The 24,561-nt window shown below is 39.1% G+C and overlaps 1 protein-coding gene across 1 annotated transcript in view; it reads left to right on the forward strand.

Moving 5' to 3' along the window:
• Window positions 1–295: 295 nt before the first annotated feature.
• LOC121869097 (CD109 antigen-like) overlaps window positions 296–24,561 on the forward strand; it is a 61,035-nt gene continuing 36,769 nt past the window's right edge. The window contains 2 exon segments of the mRNA XM_042370256.1: window positions 296–431; window positions 14,076–14,152. Of these exon segments, the coding sequence (XP_042226190.1) occupies window positions 14,085–14,152 (68 nt within the window). The 5' untranslated portion in view covers window positions 296–431; window positions 14,076–14,084.

A 24,561-nucleotide genomic window follows, 5' to 3' on the forward strand; every position in this document is an offset into this window, starting at 1 on the left:
TGGAAACGCTACCCAGAGTTCACGAACATTCCGGCTAACTGTTCCAGGAACCCTCAACAGCAATTCGACGATCACTGTAGTTTTCTAGCATCCAGAGTTGTTTACGGAGAAGTCTAATTATCATGACATAACGGTAGTTGATGAGAAATACGTGACGTATGTGTATATGTGTGTGTGTCTGTCTGTCAGGTGCACGAAGAAGGAGGAGCTACAGGGAGGTACATGATGACGTATTTGTGACGTCATAGAGAGGTGGGCAAGGCAGGAGGAGGAGGAGGGGTTGTTTAGTGTTGAACCAGTCAGTCTGGTGTTGAGTGTGCTAGAGAGAGGAGCGACAGTTCTACTTGTGTCCCGTTACCTACCACCTGTTATAATCTGCGCTATTTTCACCGTCATCAAGAGGAGTGAAGTGGTGGAGAGTGGTTTACCAGGTAAGTGTGAGTGGTGATGAGGAGTGACGGGGTGTGTGAGGAGGGGGCCACCACCTCCTCGTCTTCCCCCCCACACACACCAACTTAACTTTCTTCATACACTTGTGCTGGTGACGCTTCCATCCCTCACCATCGCTGATAGTGACGCTCCTGGTGATAGTGCGGCGGTGAGGAGGTTATGATGTCTTGGTGATATTGCAGCCATGTTGGTGGTGATGCTTATATTATATTTTGACGATGATAGTGATGAATTGGGTGGTGAATAATGATGGCATTTCCTCGACCGTGGTAATGACAGTGAAAACAGCAATGACACACACACACGTGATGATAGTGACATATGATGGTGACTCACTGGTGTTGACGCGTGATAGTGACTCCATAAATGGTGGAATATAGTGAGGGTGATAGTGAAAATATGGAGGGAGGTTTAATGGTTCAAGCTGAAGGCATGAACGTAATGGGTGTGGTTATGGTGGGTGGATATGGGTGTAATGGGTAAGAGTGGGTGGTTATGGTGGGTGGATATGGGTGTAATGGGTAAGAGTGGGTGGATATGGTGGGTGGATATCGGTGTAATGGGTAAGAGTGGGTGGTTATGATGGGTGACTAGGGTGGGCTGGTGTAGGCGTAATGGGTGGTTGTGGGCTTGGGAGTGTGTGTGGGACTGGGTGAGTGGGTGTGGGCGTGCGTGGGTGGTCGAGCAGGTGAGGATATAATGGGCGGCCATGTACAGGGAGGGGATACCAGGCAGTGAGTGACCTCGCCTACGCCCACGGTGAGGATCATGGGCGGCCCACGCGACGCCCACAGCTCGCACACGTTCTTCCTGGTGCGTATGTGTACAGCGTGTGTGTGTGTTGACTTAATGTACGTGCACTGTGTGTTTATGTATGTAAATATGTATGGTAATGTTTGCAAATGAATAAAGTATTTTCTTGATGCTAGCTGACCTATAAATTAAATCAGAACACACACACACACACACACACACACACACACACACGTCAAGTTGTTGCTTCACTGAGCCCCCGTGACCACACACCTGCTCATCTCTCAGCTGCTCATTCTGTACACAACAAAATAATTATTATAAATGCTGGCTTCTCTTTGGTTAGAAATAAAGAAATGAATTTTTAATTGTCTGATTATATTCTTTGTATTTACTTTTAAAGATGAATGATATAGATATAATATATACAGTATGTAAGACTAAATTATTCATTGAAGGTATAAACGTTTTGTAAAATTAGACATATAGATCGGTTAAAATATTGAACGAAATGATTTACGTTCGTATTTTTTATTATCTTAATCAGCATGTCGTTTCGGTATCCGGATTACGTGGTCGGGTTTCCCTACTCGTGTTACTTTCGTGTAAATTATATGAATTAAGTTATCTCAGTGTAAAGTATCTACCACCATATGATTATTTTACAGCATTTAAGTTAGATAAAAATGTTTTATACTGTGTTTTAAAATTCATAGAAACGTCGAGATATTTAACCAGCAAGTTAGTCAATTCACATTTTTTTTAACGGAAGCACCTTTAAGTTATCTATTCCGAGGTATGTAAGTTTATTCTTCTTCAAATAGAAAGCGAATTTATTTAGTTATTTTAATCCAAACTGTTCACTTAGTGCACATTACCAATACAAGTTGATAACACACTGGAAAAGGAACCGCGTAGAACAAATTGATTGAATTGTGGTTCCAAATAGATAAATAAGTATAAAGAAGGAAAACTGATATGTGGGTTTAGCGGTCGTGTTTGAGATACTATTCCAACACAGGCAGTCTGGCTAAGGTCACACCAGAAGGTCAGTAAGGCGTTGCTAGGAGATCACTCATAACAGGTTTGATAAACTATATCCACTAATTTGACTGATAGGATTTTAGACCGGCTTCAGCACACTAGCAAACCTACGGACTTTTGGTGTTTAGTTAGAGATTGCTATGACTACCACCAATTTAGGTAATAATATATAAAATGTCTGTATAATTATTTCAGCCTAATACAAAGTCCAAGTGTACAGTGAATCATATTTGCGTTAATATGGAAAAAAAAAAAACTTAACGAAGCGGTTGAAAATAAGTACACGAAAAAGCAGTTTAATTATACTACATTTATTTCGTGAATATACAAGACGTGTTTAGAATGACACATGTGCCCGAAGGTTAGCAAAGGAAATGCCAAGTCACCCAGGGGCAGATGGAAGGTTTCTAAAGGTACGGGTGAGTTTGTGTGCGTTGTATAACCATAGGGAAAACTGTAGTCCCAGACCCAACATTGTACATGTCAGGATTTCGTGCGATAAATATTCCTCGTAGCTGAAGATCTACGAATATACTTATTTGTTTGACTTACACTAAAAAAATACATGGTGAGTAAAGCGTGCCAAGACTTTTGCCTTGATTAAATACGTTGTTAGGTGTATTTTTACATTGTCACTATCCATACTTGCCAGTAACGTGACATGAAACTAAACTTGGCGCTCAGTATGTCTTGTAATCCTCTTTAATACTTATGTAATCATCTCGAAATAAAAGTTCTATGACAAATTGTAGAGAGGAATAGTTCCCTCTTCAAATGACACACAAATTACCAGCTTTTTATAATGGTTTTGAAATCGGTAATGAGGGAAATTTGAGTGAGGGTGCAGCCTCGCCCACACGCTCTGTTAGCCCGACTGACTCCCGTATCCAGGAAGTTTGATGCTATGAATTTTCGTGGTAATTGAAGGTATAAGCATGAACCTAACCAATTGACGTAAGATAAACATAAAATTATAAAAAAACATCGAATTATACACAGATTGCATTGAGCAGATACGTTTACTTAATTCCAGGTAGGTATAAAATCTTTGCCCCGCACTGATCTCAAGTGAAAGTGCGGTACAGTATATATCGGGTTTTTTTTATAGTTAGGTTGCTTCTGAGTATAATTTTCACGTTATTTGTGTTCTCAACCAAGTAGATAGATATTTGTCTTCACTTACCCAGAATATTCATCATACGATCTTTAGAGATTCAGGGTCTAATCTGGCCGTGATGACCAAAAGTAATGAAAAACTGATGTCGAATCGTGTCTCCAGGGTATGGTATTGTACACGGTAGATTGATTTGTAGAAAATAGTTAATGTCTCTGACTAATATACAGTACATTTCTTTTTTACTTTCAATCTACGTTCCTCCAAAGTTATTAAACTATTTTAAAGTAACAAATTTAGTAAATACATTTTGTAAAGTTGTAAATTGAATCTTTCATGCCGGAATCACTGATCTTCTGGAGGTACACGGGTCGAGAAAAAAAATATTGAAGTTAAATGAAAGATTGAATCATCATTTACACCTCTTTCTACATGGTGTTCTCAGGATGGTGATAATAATTATAATACCGGTAATAGAAATGTCGGTAATTATATTGGTATTAATAATAACTATGATAATATAAATACTAACAACGGTAGTATTAATAGTAATGATAATTTTAAATAATAAGTTTATTTACTATTACACTTATGAAAACAATTTGTCATTTAGCAACACTTATCACGAAAATATTTCTACATAGCTATTGTTTGTATAAGAAAGTACAATACGTAGAAAACATTTCAGTTTTCCTCAACACAAGCCGTCGACAAAAGTACAGGAAACGAAATTAGTTTCTTTGTCCTCACCGTTTACATCAAATTGTTTCATCCTTGTCCGCAAGACTGGGTAATGTACATACTGCACAGTTGAGTACGAAATTCCCTTGATATATTTAACAGTATTTAGTACCTACATCTATAATCCATATTTAGATACCAGGCAAGTGTCAAGGGAAGTCTGGCCGCAGCTGCCGTATAGCGTATGTATGAATATTACCAAACTTTAACTAACACCAGGAGTAGCAAGATTCTTAAGCAATCGCAGCTCGCACATGGTCACTGCCAGCGACCGTTGACGCATGCACGGTCATGGTGACGTGTGTCGTAGCTCGCAGCGTTTCAGTACGTGACGCGCGTATCCGTCACACTAAGCTGACGCCATATACAACACGTTCTTGTACCATGGTTAATATACTGATGAAGGGGCCATAAATCTAGCCGCAGCGATGATTTCCGTTACTTTGTCTCCAGCTTTCACCGGTGTAGAGGATATCCGCCTAGCCACTTGTTGAACACCATCTCGGACGGCACCTGTCGAGTCGAATAAAAGTCTTACGGTAAATCTTCTCGTCGATGAAATTTATCTTAAGCCAGTGGTCAAATTTGGAACCTTTAAATGCACGTACTGTAGGCTCTAGGTATCAGGAATATGACGTTTGTTTTGGATGTTTGTAGCCTTTCTTTTTGCTATATCCACGTTCTATCTCTCCTCCACCATACCACTTACTCCACTCCACCACCTCCACACTTCCCTCTCGCTACCTGCCAAGTCAACGTCCTCACTCCGGCTGGACATGTCTACCGATTTTCCCACGGTCGAGAATATTTTCCCACGCTTCCCCCCACTATATTCTTCCTCGCACATACACTACCCACACGTCTTTTGTTATTATATAGTGTTAGACTGTGGTGTTGTGGTGTAACTTACGGTGTTTTATTGCAAGTTGTAGTGTAGTTGACGTTCTGGTGTTGTGGTACTGCTAGGTGAATGTGGTGGTGGTGGTGTAGTGCAAGTTGTATTGTTGTTTATGTTGTGGTGGAACTTGTGGTATTGTGCAACGGATCGTAGAGTTGTTAAGTATAGTGTGGTGTTGTGTAATGTGTGATGCTGAAGTGTTTATAATGTAAGAAAAGTGTTAGTGTTGTGATATTAATTCCACTTTTGTTAGTTATGGTGTTGTAGTAATGGTGTTGTGATCTAAGGTGTGTTGGTTATGGTGCTGTGTTATGGTGAGTATTACGGCATAGATTATAGTGTTAAATAAGGTGATATTTTGGTGTAATTTATGATGCTGTGTTGTATACAGTGAGGTGTTGTGGTGTAACTTTTATTATGGTGATTCAGATTATCTTACCCTAATTTTTTTATTGTGATGAGTGTAAATTATTGTGTAGTGATGGGAAGTTATGGTGGCTGAGAATGATAGTTATAGTGTCGGGGTGTATTGTGATGTATGATGGTAGAAGATTTAATAGTATAGATTTATATTATTTTGTGTATAGGTTGTGGTACTGGGTATTGTTTGATGTATTTGAGTGTTAAATCAGGGTTTTGTCTTAGAATCCTGGATGTTTTTGTAATGTCGGTACACCCCATCGTCAAGTATGTCGGCCTAACCAATATTTATCACATTTTCTTTACTTAGCTTTGAATGGCTTACACTTCCTGAGTTATATTCCCTCCCAATTATGACTTACGGTAGTTCATTGTTAACACATACCTAAAGAAGCTGGCAAAATACACCTGTCTCGTGTCTGCTGTTGTCATCTTTCTTAGTAATTTTGTTTATATTTTGAGCATATCAGTGGACTTTTAGGTGTCTGTAGATCGTTCATTTATATGCAAGATAATAATAATAATAATAATAATAATAATAATAATAACTCACAAATATTGAGCATTAAATAAATTATGAGTATTTCAATCTCTTGCGCAAGCCTAGTCATGTTACCCCTCCTCCTCTTCCGCCTTCCCAAAGTCTTCCTCTACCGCCTCCTCCCTCACCACTACCGCCTCCAAACCTCCCAATTGGTGTTCCCACGGGCCTGGCGCCAAACCGTCACTCACCACCAGTGTTAAAACTCACAGATTTCCTCCACCTGTTGTGTATTGGTGTATTCGTCCGTCTGTTCGTATTGGTGTATGCCTGTTAGTCTGTATACAGTTTTTTTTTTTGCTGTTGTCTGAATATTCCTAATTTCGTGTGTGTGTGTGTGTGTGTGTGTGTGTGTGTGTGTGTGTGTGTATAATCTGATTCACAAGTTTATACACATTATTTTTCTTGTTAATTGTATAATATTTGCCTTTTTATGTCCAAATATTTAACTTCAAGATTCGTTATCTGATATAAAAATGATCACCATTCATCTCAACCACTGATCTCTATACTGTAGATGAAAATAAATAAATCATACATCAAAATATAAATACTGTAATTAATTTCTCAACACGTAAAAGTAGAGGAGGCACAGCACATGGCCGACCGAGTGGGAGCCTATAAATAGTCAGTTGAAAGCCTATATGTTAATAATCTTGGGCTATACATAATTCTGTACTAAACAATTTATATATATATTTTTTTAATTTTTTTCTTGCTAATTTCCGTTGGCCTTTGTTTTTTTTATATTTATTTTATATTTTATTTTAGGGTACATATTATATAGGGTGGGTGTTGCTTTTTCATTTAGGGCACACATCTCAGGGTGTTTTTTTTTTGTACTGGGAGCACACACACCTTTTTCTTTATCTGCATGTCACTCTCATTGGCTCTTAACCGGAGTATTTTATGTAGTTGGCTATTTTCCCGTTAGCTTTATTACCCACAGACGTCAATATTGAGATTTTGTTGCTGGTGTGTGTGTGTGTGTGTACTTGATGTAGCCCTCCACACGTGCAACATCTATGGACAGCTCTGCCGGTCCCGTATTGGTCTCTCGAGTCACCTCAGAGCTCACCAACGAAGGTGACATCCTTAATAACTCGTATCATTGTATCATAGCTGGATGATCGTCATATTCGATTCCGAGTGACAGCAGGGTAGGTAGGTTGTGTGTGTGTGTGTGTATAGCCTGGTAGTTCACTCGTGCGTCAATACAGTTAAGTCTCAGACGTGCCTATTTTCCAAAGTTGATGATTCGCTCCAGAAGATAGATAGGTTAACTTTGTTTAAAGATCATCAAAGTTTTCAGTTGATGGGTTATCACAAGGGAGGTTAATAAAAATATATCATTGATGTGTCGTGAAAGCCTTGTATTGAACATACAAACGCGGCCTTAAGTCTGTAGCCATTGACTGCTTCCTGGTTTTTAAAAGTTGCATCTGTTCTAGAAAAAAAAAACCGTAAGTGAACGTTGTTTAAAATACCTCACAGTTGCATCTCTTAAAATCAACATAATTCTTTTTTCGAAGGAATTGGCTCGAGCACCTCTCTCTGACGTGCTTTGGTGATTGTAAAGCGAATAAAAATAACTTGAAGGTGTAAGATAAACATGGGTGGGTTTGTCTATGTCTGCCAGTGACCGCACCATCGACGGCACTGACCGGGGAACCTGTGTGTCTGTTTACCGTGAAGCTTTCCCTGCCTGGATTGATTTATTACCTTTTAATCAAACCTTTAAAGAATAAAAGGTTTTAATTATCGTGATTCCTTGAAATATCGCCGATAATTTTGAATTCCTGATAAAAAGGTTGTAAAAAAAAAATAAAAATCGCGAACGAGTCATTAAACCGCCCGCATAATTGTTACTCCTCGACAAAAAACATGACAAGAAAAGATGAAAAAATAATAGAGGTAAAACCTTCCGGGCAGTTACCTCTACTAACAGACTGTGGAGTAATGTGTTCTTACAATAGCCAAGAGACGCACTGTAGGGAAGACGATTTGGCTTGAACTAAATGTGTTCCGTTCTGTTTTCAAATGGACGCTTGGTGAATTTTCTTTTTAAATACACGACTGAATATTACGGGAACTTGTAGTGTCTGAGCACACCACTGACTATTAAAAGTGTCTTGGGTTTGTTCTCAAATTTCCGCTTTTGTGTGTGTGTGTGTGTGTGTGTGTGTGTGTGTGTACAAGACAGAGCATTGGAGAAAGTTATATATTCTGGGCAGTAGACACACCATTGACTGAATAATGAATGGTGACAGACAACGAAATCAACCGAACTTTATTTAACAATTAAAAAAACCCACTGTAACATCAATAGATTAGACTAGGCTGGTTACCGTTTATCTTTCAACCCTACAGTATGCTCTACCTGCATTGTGTAAGAACATGCTGAATCAATGTAAACTTGTATGATGATTTTACTGAATATCTATCTATCACGCAGAAACTGTTTTTTGTTGGCATAATGGTTCATCTTGCAATTCTCCACGGGGGTGTGGAGCCACGGTAAGGAGGAGGGGAGGGTAGTCTCTGTGAGCAATGACACGAAGGAAATGCTCCAAGTGTAGTAAGATAGCCTAGATATGGATGCTGGTGCGACTATAATGATTCTGTGTCCATCAAGTATCGTGTGATGAATATTCCTCACAAGTAAAGCTGAAAGTGAGTACCTAGCCGATTGGGTGAAGCTAAATCAAAGGAATAAACCTGATATTACACATAAGGTTTACTTTAACAGTTTGTTCACTGAATAGGTAGAGTATCTTTCTTATCTTTACCTGATGGTGACACTAATATAGGGTTTTAAACATATTCATAGTTACCAACCTCTTGAGAATCCGAGACTGAGGTGTGCATCTTGTTACATCTTTCTGGTAACTGCTGTCGTGTAGTGAATGATTACAGGTCTAATTAGTTTTTATTTATCATTAGGGAATTATTGATGTAAAACGCCTGATAGTGCCACATCTCATTGGTACTCGTGTGTGTGTGTGACGCGGACCAACGATAGTATTACTTTTTTCACTGTCGCCTCAATCTCACACGTTCAACTGACACGCAAGGTCTTGACGCTGGTGCACCATCTGATGCCTTGACATAACCCTGCAATTGCATTTACTCCGATTTTCCCTTATTTTTTTCGTAACAGGACGTTGATAATTTGGTTTAACCTTGAGGACTTATCTATTATATCAGTCCTTGAGGGTATCACGGCTCACGCCTCAGAGTGTGTGTGTCATTGCTGGCCTGAGGGTGTGTGTGGGGGGGGGGGAACTGGGCCCCTGTTGTTTCATCTATATAGTACTGTATATATTTAGGCAACAGGTATCCATTGGCTGAACGATTGCATCTGATTGGTTAATTCATAAGCCAGTGAGTGTTGAGAGTATGTCGAAACAAACATGGCCAACGAGAGGTAAATATTATTAGAAACAATACCTGTTGTCTCTGTGCATGACAACAGGGGACCAGTTAACGTGAGGAGAAGCGGTTAACTTTACCTCTCCGGCCCCCATATCCGGCCACTTAACTTCTTCACTGAGTTAATTATGAAAATAAATGTATCCTCATCAGAAAATAGTCTTACCCTGCCAGATGGAGACGTAAATAGAGGAGAGTCCGTGTGTGTGTGTGTGTGTGTGTGTGTGTGTGTGTGTGCGTATGTGTGCGTGCGTGTGTGTGCGTGCGTGTGCGTGTCCGACATCGTAAGAACTTGAACAGGTCGAAGAGGGTTTTAGTGGAACATGGTATACAGTTACAGAATATCACTAAAATGTGTAACGAGTCCAACATAGAGATTCTTACACACTAGAAAATTTATCTTTAATATTCACAATGGTTATGCTGTTTTAATTATAATTTTGTATTTTTTAGAGTAAATTTAGGATTATATACTTTTGGCCTGTTGATGTATTATTCAAATTGGTAAGAATGTGTAGGAGTTAGATTTTCATCTCTTGGTACTACCTGGACACTCCCCACAGTAGTGTTCAACATTCTGCACCAACACAAAAGTAGTCTGTTAATGAGCTGTGGTACCAGATGCTTCGTGCCAGAGGAAGGGATATTGAATCAGATACTCCACTGCAGCACATACACTTCGAGCAAACTTAGTGACCGCCTTGAGTCGTCGCCCAGTATTCCTGATCCAACTACAGGACGTGAATGGACAACAAATGAAGGGGGTCTTGTTATTCAGTGGATGGCAGGTTCACCAGCCCCTGGAGTCGTCCTTGAGCTACTGTACTATCAGGCAAATCCTCTGACAGTACCTGCATTCATAGTGGTTTGAAATGTACAATCAATGACTTTTGTCTTTCGTTGTGTACACCTGCCCGCTAGCTGACACCCTGCTGTAACACGGCTGATGGTAACGAAGAGCTACACCAGGACTCTGATGATTCTTGTGATGAGAAGTGGTGAGTGCTGAGTTGTGGCTGCCAAGGGGAGTTTGGGGTACCTACTGTTGGTTGTCCAGTCCTTCTCCCCGGGCAGGGTGAAACTATGGGCAAGTTTCTTTACGCCATTTGCCTCTGTCTACCCAGCAGTAATTGGGAACCTGGATGTTAATCGATTTGTGGATCGTGTTCCGGGGTAATGGTTAGCAAGTGCAGTTGGCGAGATGTCTGGTCTTCTCGGACTATTCCTTGACACTGGTTGTTGTGTTGGCCACAGCTTCTACACTCTAAACAAATTCACTCTTAGGTGGCCCTTGGTCCGGCCATCCTCTTTACACGAGGGACAACTATTATTATTATTATTATTATTATTATTATTATTATTTATTATTATCTCTTCAACACCTTATTTTTTGTACAGTAGGTTCAGTGGTTGAAAGCGGATATGACACTGACTTTCAGGCTGGCTTGTAAACACACACACACAGGTTACTCACACATAGGTATCAGTAGACAGTATCGTGTCAGCTTTGAGCTTTTGATAAGATTCTTTGGATCACCTGAAGTTTAGCCCCAGATTATTTCACCTAAAGATTAACCACCCTAACGCTAACCTAACCTAACCAAGAGGATTAATTTTCAGGTAATCGCACCCCGCTTAAATAAAAAAAGCTCCGGGAACACTGAAATTAGGTGTCTTATTAATAAAAAACCCAAAAACATAAGTGTTATCGGTCTGTAAATTCTTAACATACATACATACATAAATACATACATACATACATACATACATACAGTACATGGTTGGTGCGCCAGTGACTCCTTCCCCTAAAAGGTTTATATAAGTCAAGGTTTACAGGATATTAGTCACTGTCTATTACAACTGGTTCACTTTTTCAGGGTTACACAAGTTTATTTTATTGACAGAAGTTGTTATAAACGTGTATTAGATTAAACAGATTATTGCATGAATTTTACATTACAGAAAAGTCAAATGTTGATGGGTGTACTGGATTTGATAGCCTAGTGCTGGAACCTTAGTATGTCGTCTAACGGTAATATATATTTAACTTGTAATTGCAACTTATAATATTAATGTACGTTATACAAACCTTAAAATATACATTAATGTTATTATATCTTCATATGACTAATTTTATCCACATTGTCTCTTCCCCGCGCCTTCTGCCAGCATCTGAGTAGTCGAGTAAGAATCATTCGTGGCCATGACCTTAATGCTCTCACAAGTCACAACACAGCCTGTCCCCACTGAATTATATGAAGACTTTTTAACTCACATGTATAATAATTCTTATACTATGAAGCTACACTGTGGACAGAAATATACTGACCAAAAAGTTTTGTTGATTTATAAATATTCACTGTTTAAATTGGCTGATTTACGTGTGTGGGAAGATCTTTTACTGTTTTGGCACGAATTATTTTTCTGTATTCACGTAAGAGTTTTTCGGCTTACATTGTTCTTATTCCCACCTTCACGGGCGGGAGAGTATTGTAATGGGTGTGCCTGAACATAATCAAATCATGAGTGTTACATTAACTCGTCCAAGAATATTCAGTGGAATTTCACGTCACTTGATAAGGTGAAATGCGTGGGTGGATGAAGTGTGCCAATGTCCCACCCAAATAACTTTTAGTCGAAATAATGGATATTTATTTTCTAAATTAGTGGGAAAATTGACGACATATATTACTGTACTTATTTGTTACGTTTTAACATAAGGATTAATAAGCATTTAACCTACTACGTTTAAATTACACTGGAAAAATCCCTCGCGATAAAATAAACATTCGCAATCGCATTTCACAACACAAAGAGACAATTTACAGGGGAAAAGACGGGGGTATCTCTGACTGTTTATGTGTATGTATCTTGAGGAAAGGGAAGATGTTTCTCAAGTTTTTATTTACAAATTTGTAGTCAGCTGATGATATACTGAACACTACTGTACTGTATATGCGTTTAAAAGACCCCAGTGGAGGTTATTAAAACGCAGCTGGTACTGACATTCTGTTGAGTGGTGTACTTTAAGAATATAGGATATGCTGTACTGTATATAATATAGTACTAGTAAATAAAGCCACTTATATACAAGCCACGTTCACATGATAAGAAAGCCCCCTCGTGCATCCCAGCTAATAAAGCCAGGCGTCTCATGTACTGTACTGAGTTGTGCTTTGGTAACTTTCATCTCTGGTGGCTATTTCGTACACACGCACACACACGCACACACACACACACACACACACACAGTAAATTATTATTCAACAGACTTGCTTAGTTTGATAACACAACTATTTTTAAAAGCTGTTACTCGCTCTTGTTCCCCGCGGCGGCTGCTTATACACGTTCATCTTGTGCTTCTTATATTTTTTAACCTTAATGAACATAACACGGGGGAGTTGTTATCGGGTCAACAAGTGGAATCGGTAAATGAATCGGTTAACCTGTAGATTCGACTCGAAGCTTATTTTATCTGAAGCTTAACCACACCATCGGTAATTTAACCACCTCACCTCACTTAAGCTAACCTCAACTCATTTAACCTAACCTCACCTTAACTAATCTAACTAAACCTAATCTCAATTCATCCTAACTTAACCTCACCTAACCCCTCCCCCAGTTAGCATTAGGGTAATTAGTCTCCAGGTGGAATAAGCTGGGGGCGGATCATCAGGTAAAACTATTAATCAATTAGAAATATTGTACTAGATTATAGTAGAATAGCGAGTCGTTTTGTGTGTTAGTGAAGAGTATACTGTATATTTACGTTAGGCAGAATACGTAATAGACCGCCATTAACGAGTCGTAATTGGTAAAACTGAATTGATTTTCCCTGATATTGTTTAATGTTATTATTTGATGCACTAGAGGAGGTTATACGTGACTGTGTCCTCGGAGTACAAGTGAGTAACTGACCCAGATTGAAACTCCTAGTACACTGTGGATAAGAAAGTCTCATGGCCAAACTTGACATTTCACCATCACGAAATAATGATACCCTGTGGATTAACTCTTGATATGGAAGATTTATAACCTGTTCTTGATTGAATTGTTAATCTTGTTATTGTAAACTGTAAATACGTGTTTAGTATAAGCTGCAAAAGAATACGTGCGAGTAATTGTTGAAGCGTAGTAACAGTAATAAGTGATTAAAACTGCATCAATCAATTTAATAAATAAAATATATACTTGTTTAATATAATTTAGCCCTGGGAAGGAATGTTATGATGGTTTGTAAGAGCGCATGTTAACATTGTATTTTAGTGTTATCAAGCCCATTATTTGAAGTAAAACATCGTAACTTTAATGTGTTGAAGGCAGGAACTATCATTGTTAATACACTAAACATAATTATATAATGGCAGAGAGCGACCTAGAGATGATAACGGCAGATCTTGTAATTGTTGATGTCAGGTGTAGCTCCTGCCTTCAACACATTAAAGTTACGATGTTTTACTTCAAATAATGGGGGGCTTGATAACACTAAAATACAATGTTAACATGCGCTCTTACAAACCATCATAACATTCCTTCCCAGGGCTAAATTATTTAAACAAGTATATATTTTATTTATTAAATTGATTGATGCTGTTTTAATCACTTATTTCTGTCTCGTTGGCTAAGACCCGGATGATGCCTACGAGATTCTCACCAAATTCTCCCTTTCTCTCCCCCACCAGATAGTCAGGATGTGGGCGTGGGCGACAGTGACGGTGCTCACTGTGGGCGCGCTTGTGGGCGGTGCCGCAGCTCAAGGGTGAGTAACCTGGATATTCTCTGCTGTTGGTTGTGGTTGTAAGTATTGTGGTTTATGGTGGATGGTTGTAGTTGTGTGGACTGTGGAAGGGTTATGTACTGAATCAATAGCTGCTGAAGAAATTACCAGATTCAACTGACTGTCTGGTTGTTATTTTATGCAGGGTTATTGATCGTCTCGGTTGTGAATCATTGAGGTTATTTCTGTGATTTAAAAATGTTGTAATTGTTCTGGTTGTAATTTATTATTTTTTTTTAATTATAGGGATACGGGTTGTACTACAGTAATTTTAAGGGTTATGGTTGGTTTATTGATAATGGTGTTTTAATTTGTGGTTGTAGGTTGTAGATTGGAGTTGTAGAGTGCTGTTGGTGTTTGAGAAAGCCTTATTAATATTTGCTTTCAAGGTTGTGGTTAATGCCTTGACTACGATGACTTAAACCCCTTGACTACAATGACTTAAACCCTTGACTACGATGACTTAACCCTTGACTACGATGACTTAAACCCTTGACTATGATGACATAACCCCTTGACTACGATGACTTAAACCCTTGACTACGATGACTTAAACCCTTTGACTATGATGACTTAAACCCTTGACTACGATGACTTAAACCCTTGACTACGATGACTTAAACCCTTGACTACGATGACTTAAACCCCGACTACGATGACTTAAACCCCTTGACTCACGATGACTTAAACTCCTTAAACCCTTGACTACGATGACTTAAACCCTTTGACTATGATGACTTAAACCCTTGACTACGATGACTTAAACCCTTGACTACGATGACTTAAACCCTTGACTACGATGACTTAAACCCTCGTAAAACTTAAACCTCAAAATTATTATATACAGAACACCGATCAACATGTGAAAAGTTACTAAGACAATAAATTAAACCTTATGTGTGGTTTGTCAAGTGTGATTAAACCAGCGTGTTAAATCTGTATTGGTTTTTGAGGTTATGGTTTAAAGTAGGTTAGAAAATTTATGAACGTTCCTCTATATATGTGTGGAGAAAGTTTCACAGCCGTAGTGTTAGTGTGTGTGTGTGACCCATCCAAGTTTCATCAATAATTGCCTAATATACTATAACAGCATCGTAAATGTACCTGTAGTTATATATATACTGTCACTTGGTTGAAAAAGTCCGCAACCTAACTACACTTCCTTGACATTTAATTTTACTGCAATATGTTAATGTGTCTGTAACTTTTTTCCTGTAAGTTTATATTATATTTATCCTCCTTAATACAGTTATAGTTGCCGTAACAGTATGGTGAATCAAATGAGATGGATTTATCAGAACGGGAACAAAATACTTGACGGAATGAACGAGTTGACGGTCGGAATTTTTTCGTAAGGTGGCAGGTCATTGGGTAAAGAAAACGATTAAATTCACTATGGTAATGATATTTTTAAGTGAATTGGGACAAAAAGTGTAAAAAATAAGGGTTAAAGTTTCTAAAAAGTCACATGACTGTGAAAAGCTTTGTGATTGGTTGTGACGTTACTGACTGGAGCGAGCTTCCCAGCACAGTAATACTATTTTGAATATATAAATATTACTAAGCACCTTAACTAATTCAATGGGTATTAGCTGCCCCTACAACAAATTTCACAGTATAAACATTCCAAGTAATATTGGTATTATTTTGGTTTTGGTCATCTGGGGAACCTTAAGATTCTAACTATAGGATTAAGTGCTTTAAAAAATAAGACACATTTTCTCTACAGGATTTCTGTCGCAAAACATTTTTCGATCGCATAACAAAATACAGATCATATGTTAGGTTAGGTTAGGTTATGATGAGTTATGAGGTTAGCTTAACATACATCGGTAAGGTAGTAACTCAAAACTAGTTATTTCCGATATAAATGAAGGTCTAAGTCGTCCATAACACATCGCAAACCATCAGAGAAAAAACACAGTCTGCATGTCTAAGTACAGTACAGTGATGACCAAAACTTAAATTTACCCATTATAGCCTTTCTCGAATATAAACATCCAAATACTTATGGAAGTTAAAGTAAAATTTGACCCATTAATTAATACAAATGATGATATATCCCAATGGTTCATTAGTGAATCACCAAAACAATAACAGCACTATGTTGTCATGTTCACCCAGCATTAGGTATTCTTAAAACAAAGTCCAGATAATGTCATTACTTCTAAATTGACTGGTATCTCCATCTAGTACTGATATACTCTGTAAATGCCCTGGAAAATAAAGAGAGAAAGTCTACCCGGTAAGAATACATGACAGTTGAGCTGGTGTGAACAGGGGATTTTTTATGTCCAAAAGAACATAAAAATGGAGGAAACTGCAGCTGGCCTATTGGTCCATACTGGGCAGTCCCATTTGACACCCAACCCCTATTGCTCATCTACCCATCTAACCTATGTTTGAAGCTGTTCTTCACGGTACATGTCTTCACTTACGAAATGTCCAAGACTTAGACCATAAAAAACACCCATACGACTTGACTGAACGTGGCATTTGGGGTTTGAAGGGGCCATCCTTTCTACTACCTCCGACTTCAGCGATGAGTTTGAAGGTAGTGACCTCATTGGAAAAGGCGGCCCTGTTTCTAGATAAATAAATTTACCTCGACTATTATAGCAGGTCTTTAAACTTTTATTACAAATTATACATACTGCACCACTCTACGGACGTGCCAGAGTGTATTTCGTGTTTTACCCAGTACCGTCAACTCGTCTATTATGGACACTGGTTTAAATATGGCGGACAGGGGTGGCGCTTACATCACTATACGCCAGCAACAACAAGGTCTAGGGTGTGGCGCATCCATACACTGAAGAGGCTTTATTACCTGTACATACTACCTGTTTCAATCATCTAACTAATATATTGAACATTAAAATAACCCGGTACCCCCTCTCATCATTCGCTGTATGAGAACATTACAATATCTCGGGCGTGGGACATTAGAGAAGAGCACCCTAGGTTGTGTTGAGCTGTGGAAGGGCGTGGGCGTGAAGGGGAGGGAGGGGGGGGGGGTGACCAAGGTCGTGCCAGTAAGGAGCGGGCACAGGACCACCACACAACAGGTTTATCATCCCTCAGGTGTGCCACTACCCCTGACACACCCTCCCTGGCCCCACACCCTCCCTGACCCCACACCCTCCCTGACCCCACACCCTCTCCTGTGTTTTTTGGTCTTAAGTAATACCGAGTAGTGAGCTTCCTTCAGGCATTTATATCTTGAGACACGACCATCACCTTTCCATCCTCCTTGTGGGGTTATTACGTTGAGAAAAATCTATATTCTCGCGGGTGCTGCAGGTGTCATAATTTCTCCTATGGCTGCTGCAGGTGTCATAATTCCTCCTATGGCTGCTGCAGGTGTCATAATTTCTCCTATGGCTGCTGCAGGGTGACTGGTGGTGGTCTGCCTCGCTGTTCCTGCCCTGCCCGAGGTGAGGGAAGGAGGTAAGACGTGTTTCCGTATATGGGTGTTGTTGACGCGGAGTACGTGCTTAAAGACCATAGTTATTGAGGCACGGAAATAATAATCCATATGTACTGATATACATATACACATCATCAACAGATTCCCACATAAACCTGTTGTAAGTTAATCTGTTTTTATGAGAGATATTTATCTATTAAAGTAAGTTTACAGTTACGAGATTGTTTTTTGTAAGGATGAATATTTAACACAAGACACATCATAGACGCTGAGCATCATGATCCATACTGATGTAGGTAACAGGGTGGAAATATAGAGTATTAGCGTCTCAAGTGTTTTTATGGATTCACACCTAGAGAAGAATCATCACCATGGGCCCGGGACAAATTATTTCAAGTGGGTTCCCTCGTGTTACTACAAATATCTATATACAGTATTGAACCAGAAAGTCTCTAGATTCTCTGCATTGTATCAGTCATCATTATATAAATGATGATATAGACGGTGCGTGAAGAGGTATAGTGTTGACCTATTCATTATACGAGTAATACAAGATGCTTTTAATAAACGTCAGGTATATACTGTACTACCCATGTAACGACCATTACAGCTCCAACACTGAATGTATAAACAATATAGGGTCTACGTTCATGATTAAGTACAATGTATTCTTAAGAAAGGATTATTTGTTGCATTTGTGAATCACTGAAAAGTTATATGCGGATTGTTGCTCACACGAAGTTCACTTTTTACATTAAAGCTAATTTGCCCTGGGAATAACAATTCAATTTTCAATAACTTTACAAGAAAAATAATCATGTTTCCAGTTTTTATTATGTCAGCTGAAAGTGCGATTGATCTGTGAAAAGAAGGAACCCGTTATTCATGTGTCAGCGATAGAATAATGTTTAAACTGAACTGGACATTAATAAAACAAAAATAACTGATAATTTTTTGAACTCAGAGGTGCCTATAAATTTCTATTAAGTCACCTCCTTCCTGCCTATAGTATAAGCGAGACACCTCTGGGTACCTGAGATGCCATAGTGCAGGCATCAGTCTGGTGGCCCTCCTTTGGACATTTTCAACCAATTGACAGTCCCTAGCATATCTCGAGGACCAGACGGGGTGACAGTACATCAGATGGGGAAGCACCTTATTTTTGAAGAACTTTACGTCCTTCGTTCATTTGCTTGATTTATCTTCTTTTTACAATGATCCGAGAACTTCAGTTCGTTGTCAACTGTTGGTACGACCTAAGTGCGTCCTTTTGTATATCGTGGCATTGAATCTTATCAGCTATTCCTCTGACCATTCCTGAAGTCGACAAATCTTGCAACTCTTCACATTGTTTGGTTCTTAATATCCCTGAATAATTTGGCATCATCCGCATAATTTGTATAGTGGAGTGTATAGCTTCTAACATATCACAATATAAAGTAAAGAAATAAGAGGGTCCCAACATATTGCCCTGCGGTACCCAACTTGTCGCGGGTACACATGATGATATGCCGTTTAATCACGACTTCCGTTCATGAAGAAAGTCTCAGATCCACACCAGGATATTCCGCACCCTTCCAGTTCAGTAATTATGGACATTCACCTCACACGCCTGTGTTTTGTGACACCTTGTGAGCGGCTCTAAACTCTGGTGTTCGTCTCCCACTGGTACAATATAACAAACATGGTTTAAATGAACTTTCTCCAGATTTTTAGTTGGTTTCTCTGCGACCATCTTTATTGTGAGACAGGAAGGAAGGTGTCGGGGAGAATATGGGTCACGTGGTCAGGTTTTTACGATTGGTTGCCCGGGGGAAGGATAGAGACGGTCTTTCCACACCCCCGCGGCTGTCGAGAAAATAAGAAAACGATACACACAATGGTAAATTATCTCTATCTTACACAGTGAAACCTTCTTTGTAACTGGTCTTATTTCTCTTTTTAGTGACTTTAAATTTGAAATATATCTCTCAAATTTTCATATATCCTAAGCTAGCGTGCAGTGGAATCTTATTAGTATTATTATTTTATATATGAAACTCCCACACAGAAAACGGACACCCCCCCCCCCTGGAGGGTCCGAGACTCCGACCGTCTAAGTCAGTTGTAGTGAAAGTGTCGGGGATAAACTCACAGGTCCTCTAGCCTAGTGCTATTAATGCCCTGGTAGACTAAGATGAATAACGGATGAATAACTTTATCATATCTTGTATTGATGTTGTAGGGAGCCAAGTCGTGGTCGTGTGGGTTTTGTTAGGATGTGTAATATTAGGAAGAATTAATGTCTTATTTTTTTTTATGGTTGTTGTCCAGTGTCGTGACCTTTAGAGTACGTACGTAAACACCTTCGTTTCTGACTCACAGGTGCATGAGTATGTAATGACGAGTGTGTGGGGTAGTCTTATTTATAGGGTGGGTTCGCGACCGGAGTGGAGGTTTGGGCTCCCTCCTGCCAGTACAGTACAGCAGACCTTGTACAGTAATTGAGTACACGATCACATGGGACCAGCATCCTGTCTAGGGGGTGGAGTAAACCCATACCACCTCCCCTGTCAACCCTGGCTCATTGAAGGAAAAGAATTGATGTTTATTGGAATACAAGAGAATATATTTTATCAATTCAATTTCAATTGTTTATTCCTTGATAGAGGAAGCGGGATCCTAGTGCTGTCACTTGGTACCCCTGTACAATGACACCAGAAGTATCTGGCAAGTGTGACAAGTATATACAGTATACATATTATAAAGGGGCTTACTAAAGCCTAAGGAAGGAAGGATATTCCTTTAACACCTCATCAATATTATATACATAATATCTGGCCAGTATGGGGAGGATCATCGTGTCTCCGTCAGGGGGTCGTGGAGTGGTGGTCCAGCAGGCGTCACGGAAGCGTTGTGTGTGGGGACATCTTAGGAGGTAGTGGATAAGGGTGCGGCTGTCGGGTCTTCTACATAATGCACAAGAGCGTTGCTCAGGGGATGCGGGGATACCAATCTCCCAAGCAAAGTCATACCCAATGATGATACGGGCAGCAATCACGTCCCCTTTCCGCGACCCTTTCCCATAGACGTACGAGAGGTCAGGAAGTTTACGGAGGACATCGTACCAGGTGGGCGGGGTGACCGGATAAAACCCCAACGGACAAAACCCCAGTCTCGTATATCAAATATAAAATAAAACACTTTTACGTTTAGGTTAGGTTAGGTTAGGCTAGATTAGATTAGATTAGATTAGATTAGTGTTGATAAATGACAACCCCGTTGGGGTTTTGTCATGGAACCGGTGGGCGGGGAGTCCAGGGGGGATGGCTGCTTCCCGAGCTTCTCTCTGTTTGCGGTATATTTTATCTATTGTCTTTAAACTTCATAATTGAGTCGTAAATATTATATTTGAGAATTGGTTCGGCTATATTTATGAGAGAAAGCTGGAGAATAAACTACACTATTTATCTCGGTTAATATCACAACCAGGGGTCAGCGTCTCAAAGGCTCGGTTGAAGGTGTTCCGCGTAGCTCAAGTGTGACGGACGATGATCTCACTAGTTGACTTTTAAACTAAAAAACCGTTCTAAAAAATTATATCAATCTTGTAGTGACGTTTTACTTGATCTATATACAGTATACGTTAACTTAATATTAGTTAGGAGACATAATTAACGATGCTAATATGGTAGTCTTATTGTAATGTACGATGACTTAATCACGTGAATACGAGGACAGCCCCTTGAGTATGATAATTTAACTGAACAAATTACTAACGTTATATGAATGTCATGTGACTTTTAAAACACTGACCTTATTCATTGTCATATGGCTAAATTTGCAGATTATTTCCAACAATCTGATAAACGGAGCTTGAAACAAAGAAATTATCCCTTAATTTATGTGTTAAAATCTACAAGTTTAGGACACTAGTAGAGTCCAGTCTAGACTTATGGCTGCCTCAGGACATCTCAAGGCCTGCCCGAGTGATGGAAGTTTGTCCTGTGTGAGGGACTAGTTAAGGTTCAATGGCGTGATGCAGCCAATGATATCACAAGGAGGTAACGTAGCTGGCACTGCACTCGGCCGCCTTCACCTACTCAACTGTAAAGTGCTCCTGATCGAACCAGCTAACCTTAAGACAGGAGGCGAGAACTGTATCCATTGTGACAAACTTTAAACAGATTATCCGAGACACTTTGATGCCTCGGTTCCTCTACTGGTGTGTCAGGCGTATTACTTGTTGCAGCTGTTATTGTGTTTGTGAAGTAATGCCATTATTGTATTAGTATATTGTTGCATCACAAATGTATACAGTATTTGTTACATAATAAAACCACTATATAACACATACATTATTACAGCACTTGAATATTATTGTATCGTTTAGTATTACTGTAATCTGACAGTTAGGGTTAAATTATTACCGTAACCTGGGCCCGTATACACACAACTTATATGTTAATGACATAATAATACTGTTAGCTAGCAGTAAAATTAAAAAGTTATTCATAACGCTTAACTAACAAACTTTTACCGCACAAATAATTGTTTAAGTACCTCTAAACAACGCGAAAGATAGCAGGAGTTATCATATAAATGGTCTTAGGGCTGAATAACTTCAATAAAAGTATGAAGATTAATTTCAATATTTACATTTTGATCATGAAAAAAATCTAATCTATGCCGTTTGAGGGAGGATTTATTAACTAAGTGATCGGTGGAGCTTCCTTGCCGTGCTGTTTGTAAATAACGCGTTATTGAGGAAATGGAAGTCTCAACCCCACGAAAGAAAAGGAAGCCCAACTGAACTTTATTATTGGTGGATGTCATTGAAGAGAAAAAAGTTAATATTGAATGGCCGCTTGAAGGCTTTCCTGAATAATAAAGACAAAAAGAGGGAGTGATTTTTCGTTGTCAACCCATTACCTTCCCCTCCCCCCCCCCTTTTTTTTACACCATTTAGTAGAGCTCGTCAAGTAACGAAAGAAAATACTTGAATTAAGTTACGCATTAAAAAAATAAACGCAATATTCGCGATTCATTACTTGTAAAAATCACGAATTTTTCCAAGTCCCAATTCGATGTTATAGTGACACTCGGCGTCGCTCTCGTTTCGTTAACCATCCATCACCTTTTTTCACATGACAAATATATTTTTCCGCTAGTTTTCTTGCTGTTTTAGAGGATTCTGACATTTATCTTTGGGGCAAATCACCTTTTTTTTTAGTTAGGTTAGGAAGTTAGGACGTGGCCTGTTAGGTCAGGTAACCTAACCTAATTTAAAAGTGCTGCCGAGGTCTTTTAACGTCGCAGTATTATTAAGGCCCTTAAAAGTTTTGTGTGTGTACTATTTTTTTTTATTATGTGTTTGTACTATTAGTGCTTAACAGGAAAATGTCAACCTTAACAACTGTTTGCTAGCACTTAAAAGTTTTGTGTATACCGGCCCTGGCATTTAAATACCCAAAAAACTAATAGTAACACCATCATAGAATTACTGCGTCTGTTTTTGTATCAGCTCGTATGTTTTTCCTGTAGGTGTGGCATCATTGTTGTTCAGTTACCAGGTTGTGTTTTTCACCAGCAATTAATACATCCGGAACACCGTTGGCGTGTTATAAAAGTGTACGACAATTAAGATGTATTATGTCAGCAATTTTTTTTTACCCGCTGATAGAACACTCCTCTTTGAAGTGAGAGAGAGAGAGAGAGAGAGAGAGAGAGACTGACGGGTATGGACAAAATCTCCTGAACACTTAACAATATCTAGTATCTACTTCTACTCCTTAATACAATAAAAAGTTTGAGAAAATACGTTAAAAGTTTTAACATACGAACTTACGGTCATCAGTAATTTTTGTAGTGGCAAGTAAATCCACCTTTGTCTAATAAATGAATTAAGTCCTTTCCATGTGGTTATTACACACCTAGTACGTCACGAGGAAAATTTGAATGTTAACTTCTTAGGATTCATCTATGTTGTAATTTCAGAAAGACAGTTGAAGGTATTTTTACGTCTCGCTATAGGAAAGATTTAACGTAGGAACCTTTTGAAAATTCGTCACTGTATCGTAGTTTTAATGAAACGTTTCCACATCGTCAGTAACGGAAACCCATTGACGTAGAAACTTCTAAGAATTCACTTTAACGTAATCTACTTTAAAAAGAAGGCAGTTGGGAGTATTTTATATTTCTTAGATACGGGAAAAATTATCAATGGGAATACGTCAACAGATATGAAGGTACATCACCTCAATTGATTATCGTAATGTGATATTATATAGTGTATTACAGCGCTTCATCAACTATAAAGTCTGCTCTTTTAAACCTAAGAGTGAAACCTTTATATAACGAACTTCTCTCTCCATGTAATCCGTTAAATAGGGTTTCACATCCAACAGACCCTCGATATAACGGATTCTCTCTAAATAATCCGTTTAAATAGAGGTTTCAATAGCTGGCACCTATCATTTATACAACTGATGACGTTCAACTCGACTGGATTATTATTATTATTATTATTATTATTATTCCCTGAAAAAATCAATTAACGAGAAGAAAGTCATCTGGGTTTTGCATATATCGTGAGAGCATTATTAACCAAGTCATCCTCCCCCTCCCACCACCCCTGGGCTAGGATGTACTCAGACGGGAATTAAGTTTCTCTTTGTTGTCAGTCGCTTCCTGTAGTGTAATGGTTCTCCTGGCTGGATGATAGTACACGTAAGATCTTTCTCAGTCGCTTCCTGTTGTGGTTCTCCGGGCTGGATGATAGTACACGTAAGATCTTTCTCAGTCGCTCCCTGTTGTGGTTCTCTGGGCTGGATGATAGTACACGTAAGATCTTTCTCAGTCGCTCCCTGTTGTGGTTCTCCGGGCTGGATGATAGTACACGTAAGATCTTTCTCAGTCGCTTCCTGTTGTGGTTCTCCGGGCTGGATGATAGTACACGTAAGATCTTTCTCAGTCGCTCCCT

This window comes from Homarus americanus, unplaced genomic scaffold (assembly GCF_018991925.1).
Source record: "Homarus americanus isolate GMGI-L3 unplaced genomic scaffold, GMGI_Hamer_2.0 scaffold24694, whole genome shotgun sequence".
NCBI lineage: Eukaryota > Metazoa > Arthropoda > Malacostraca > Decapoda > Nephropidae > Homarus > Homarus americanus.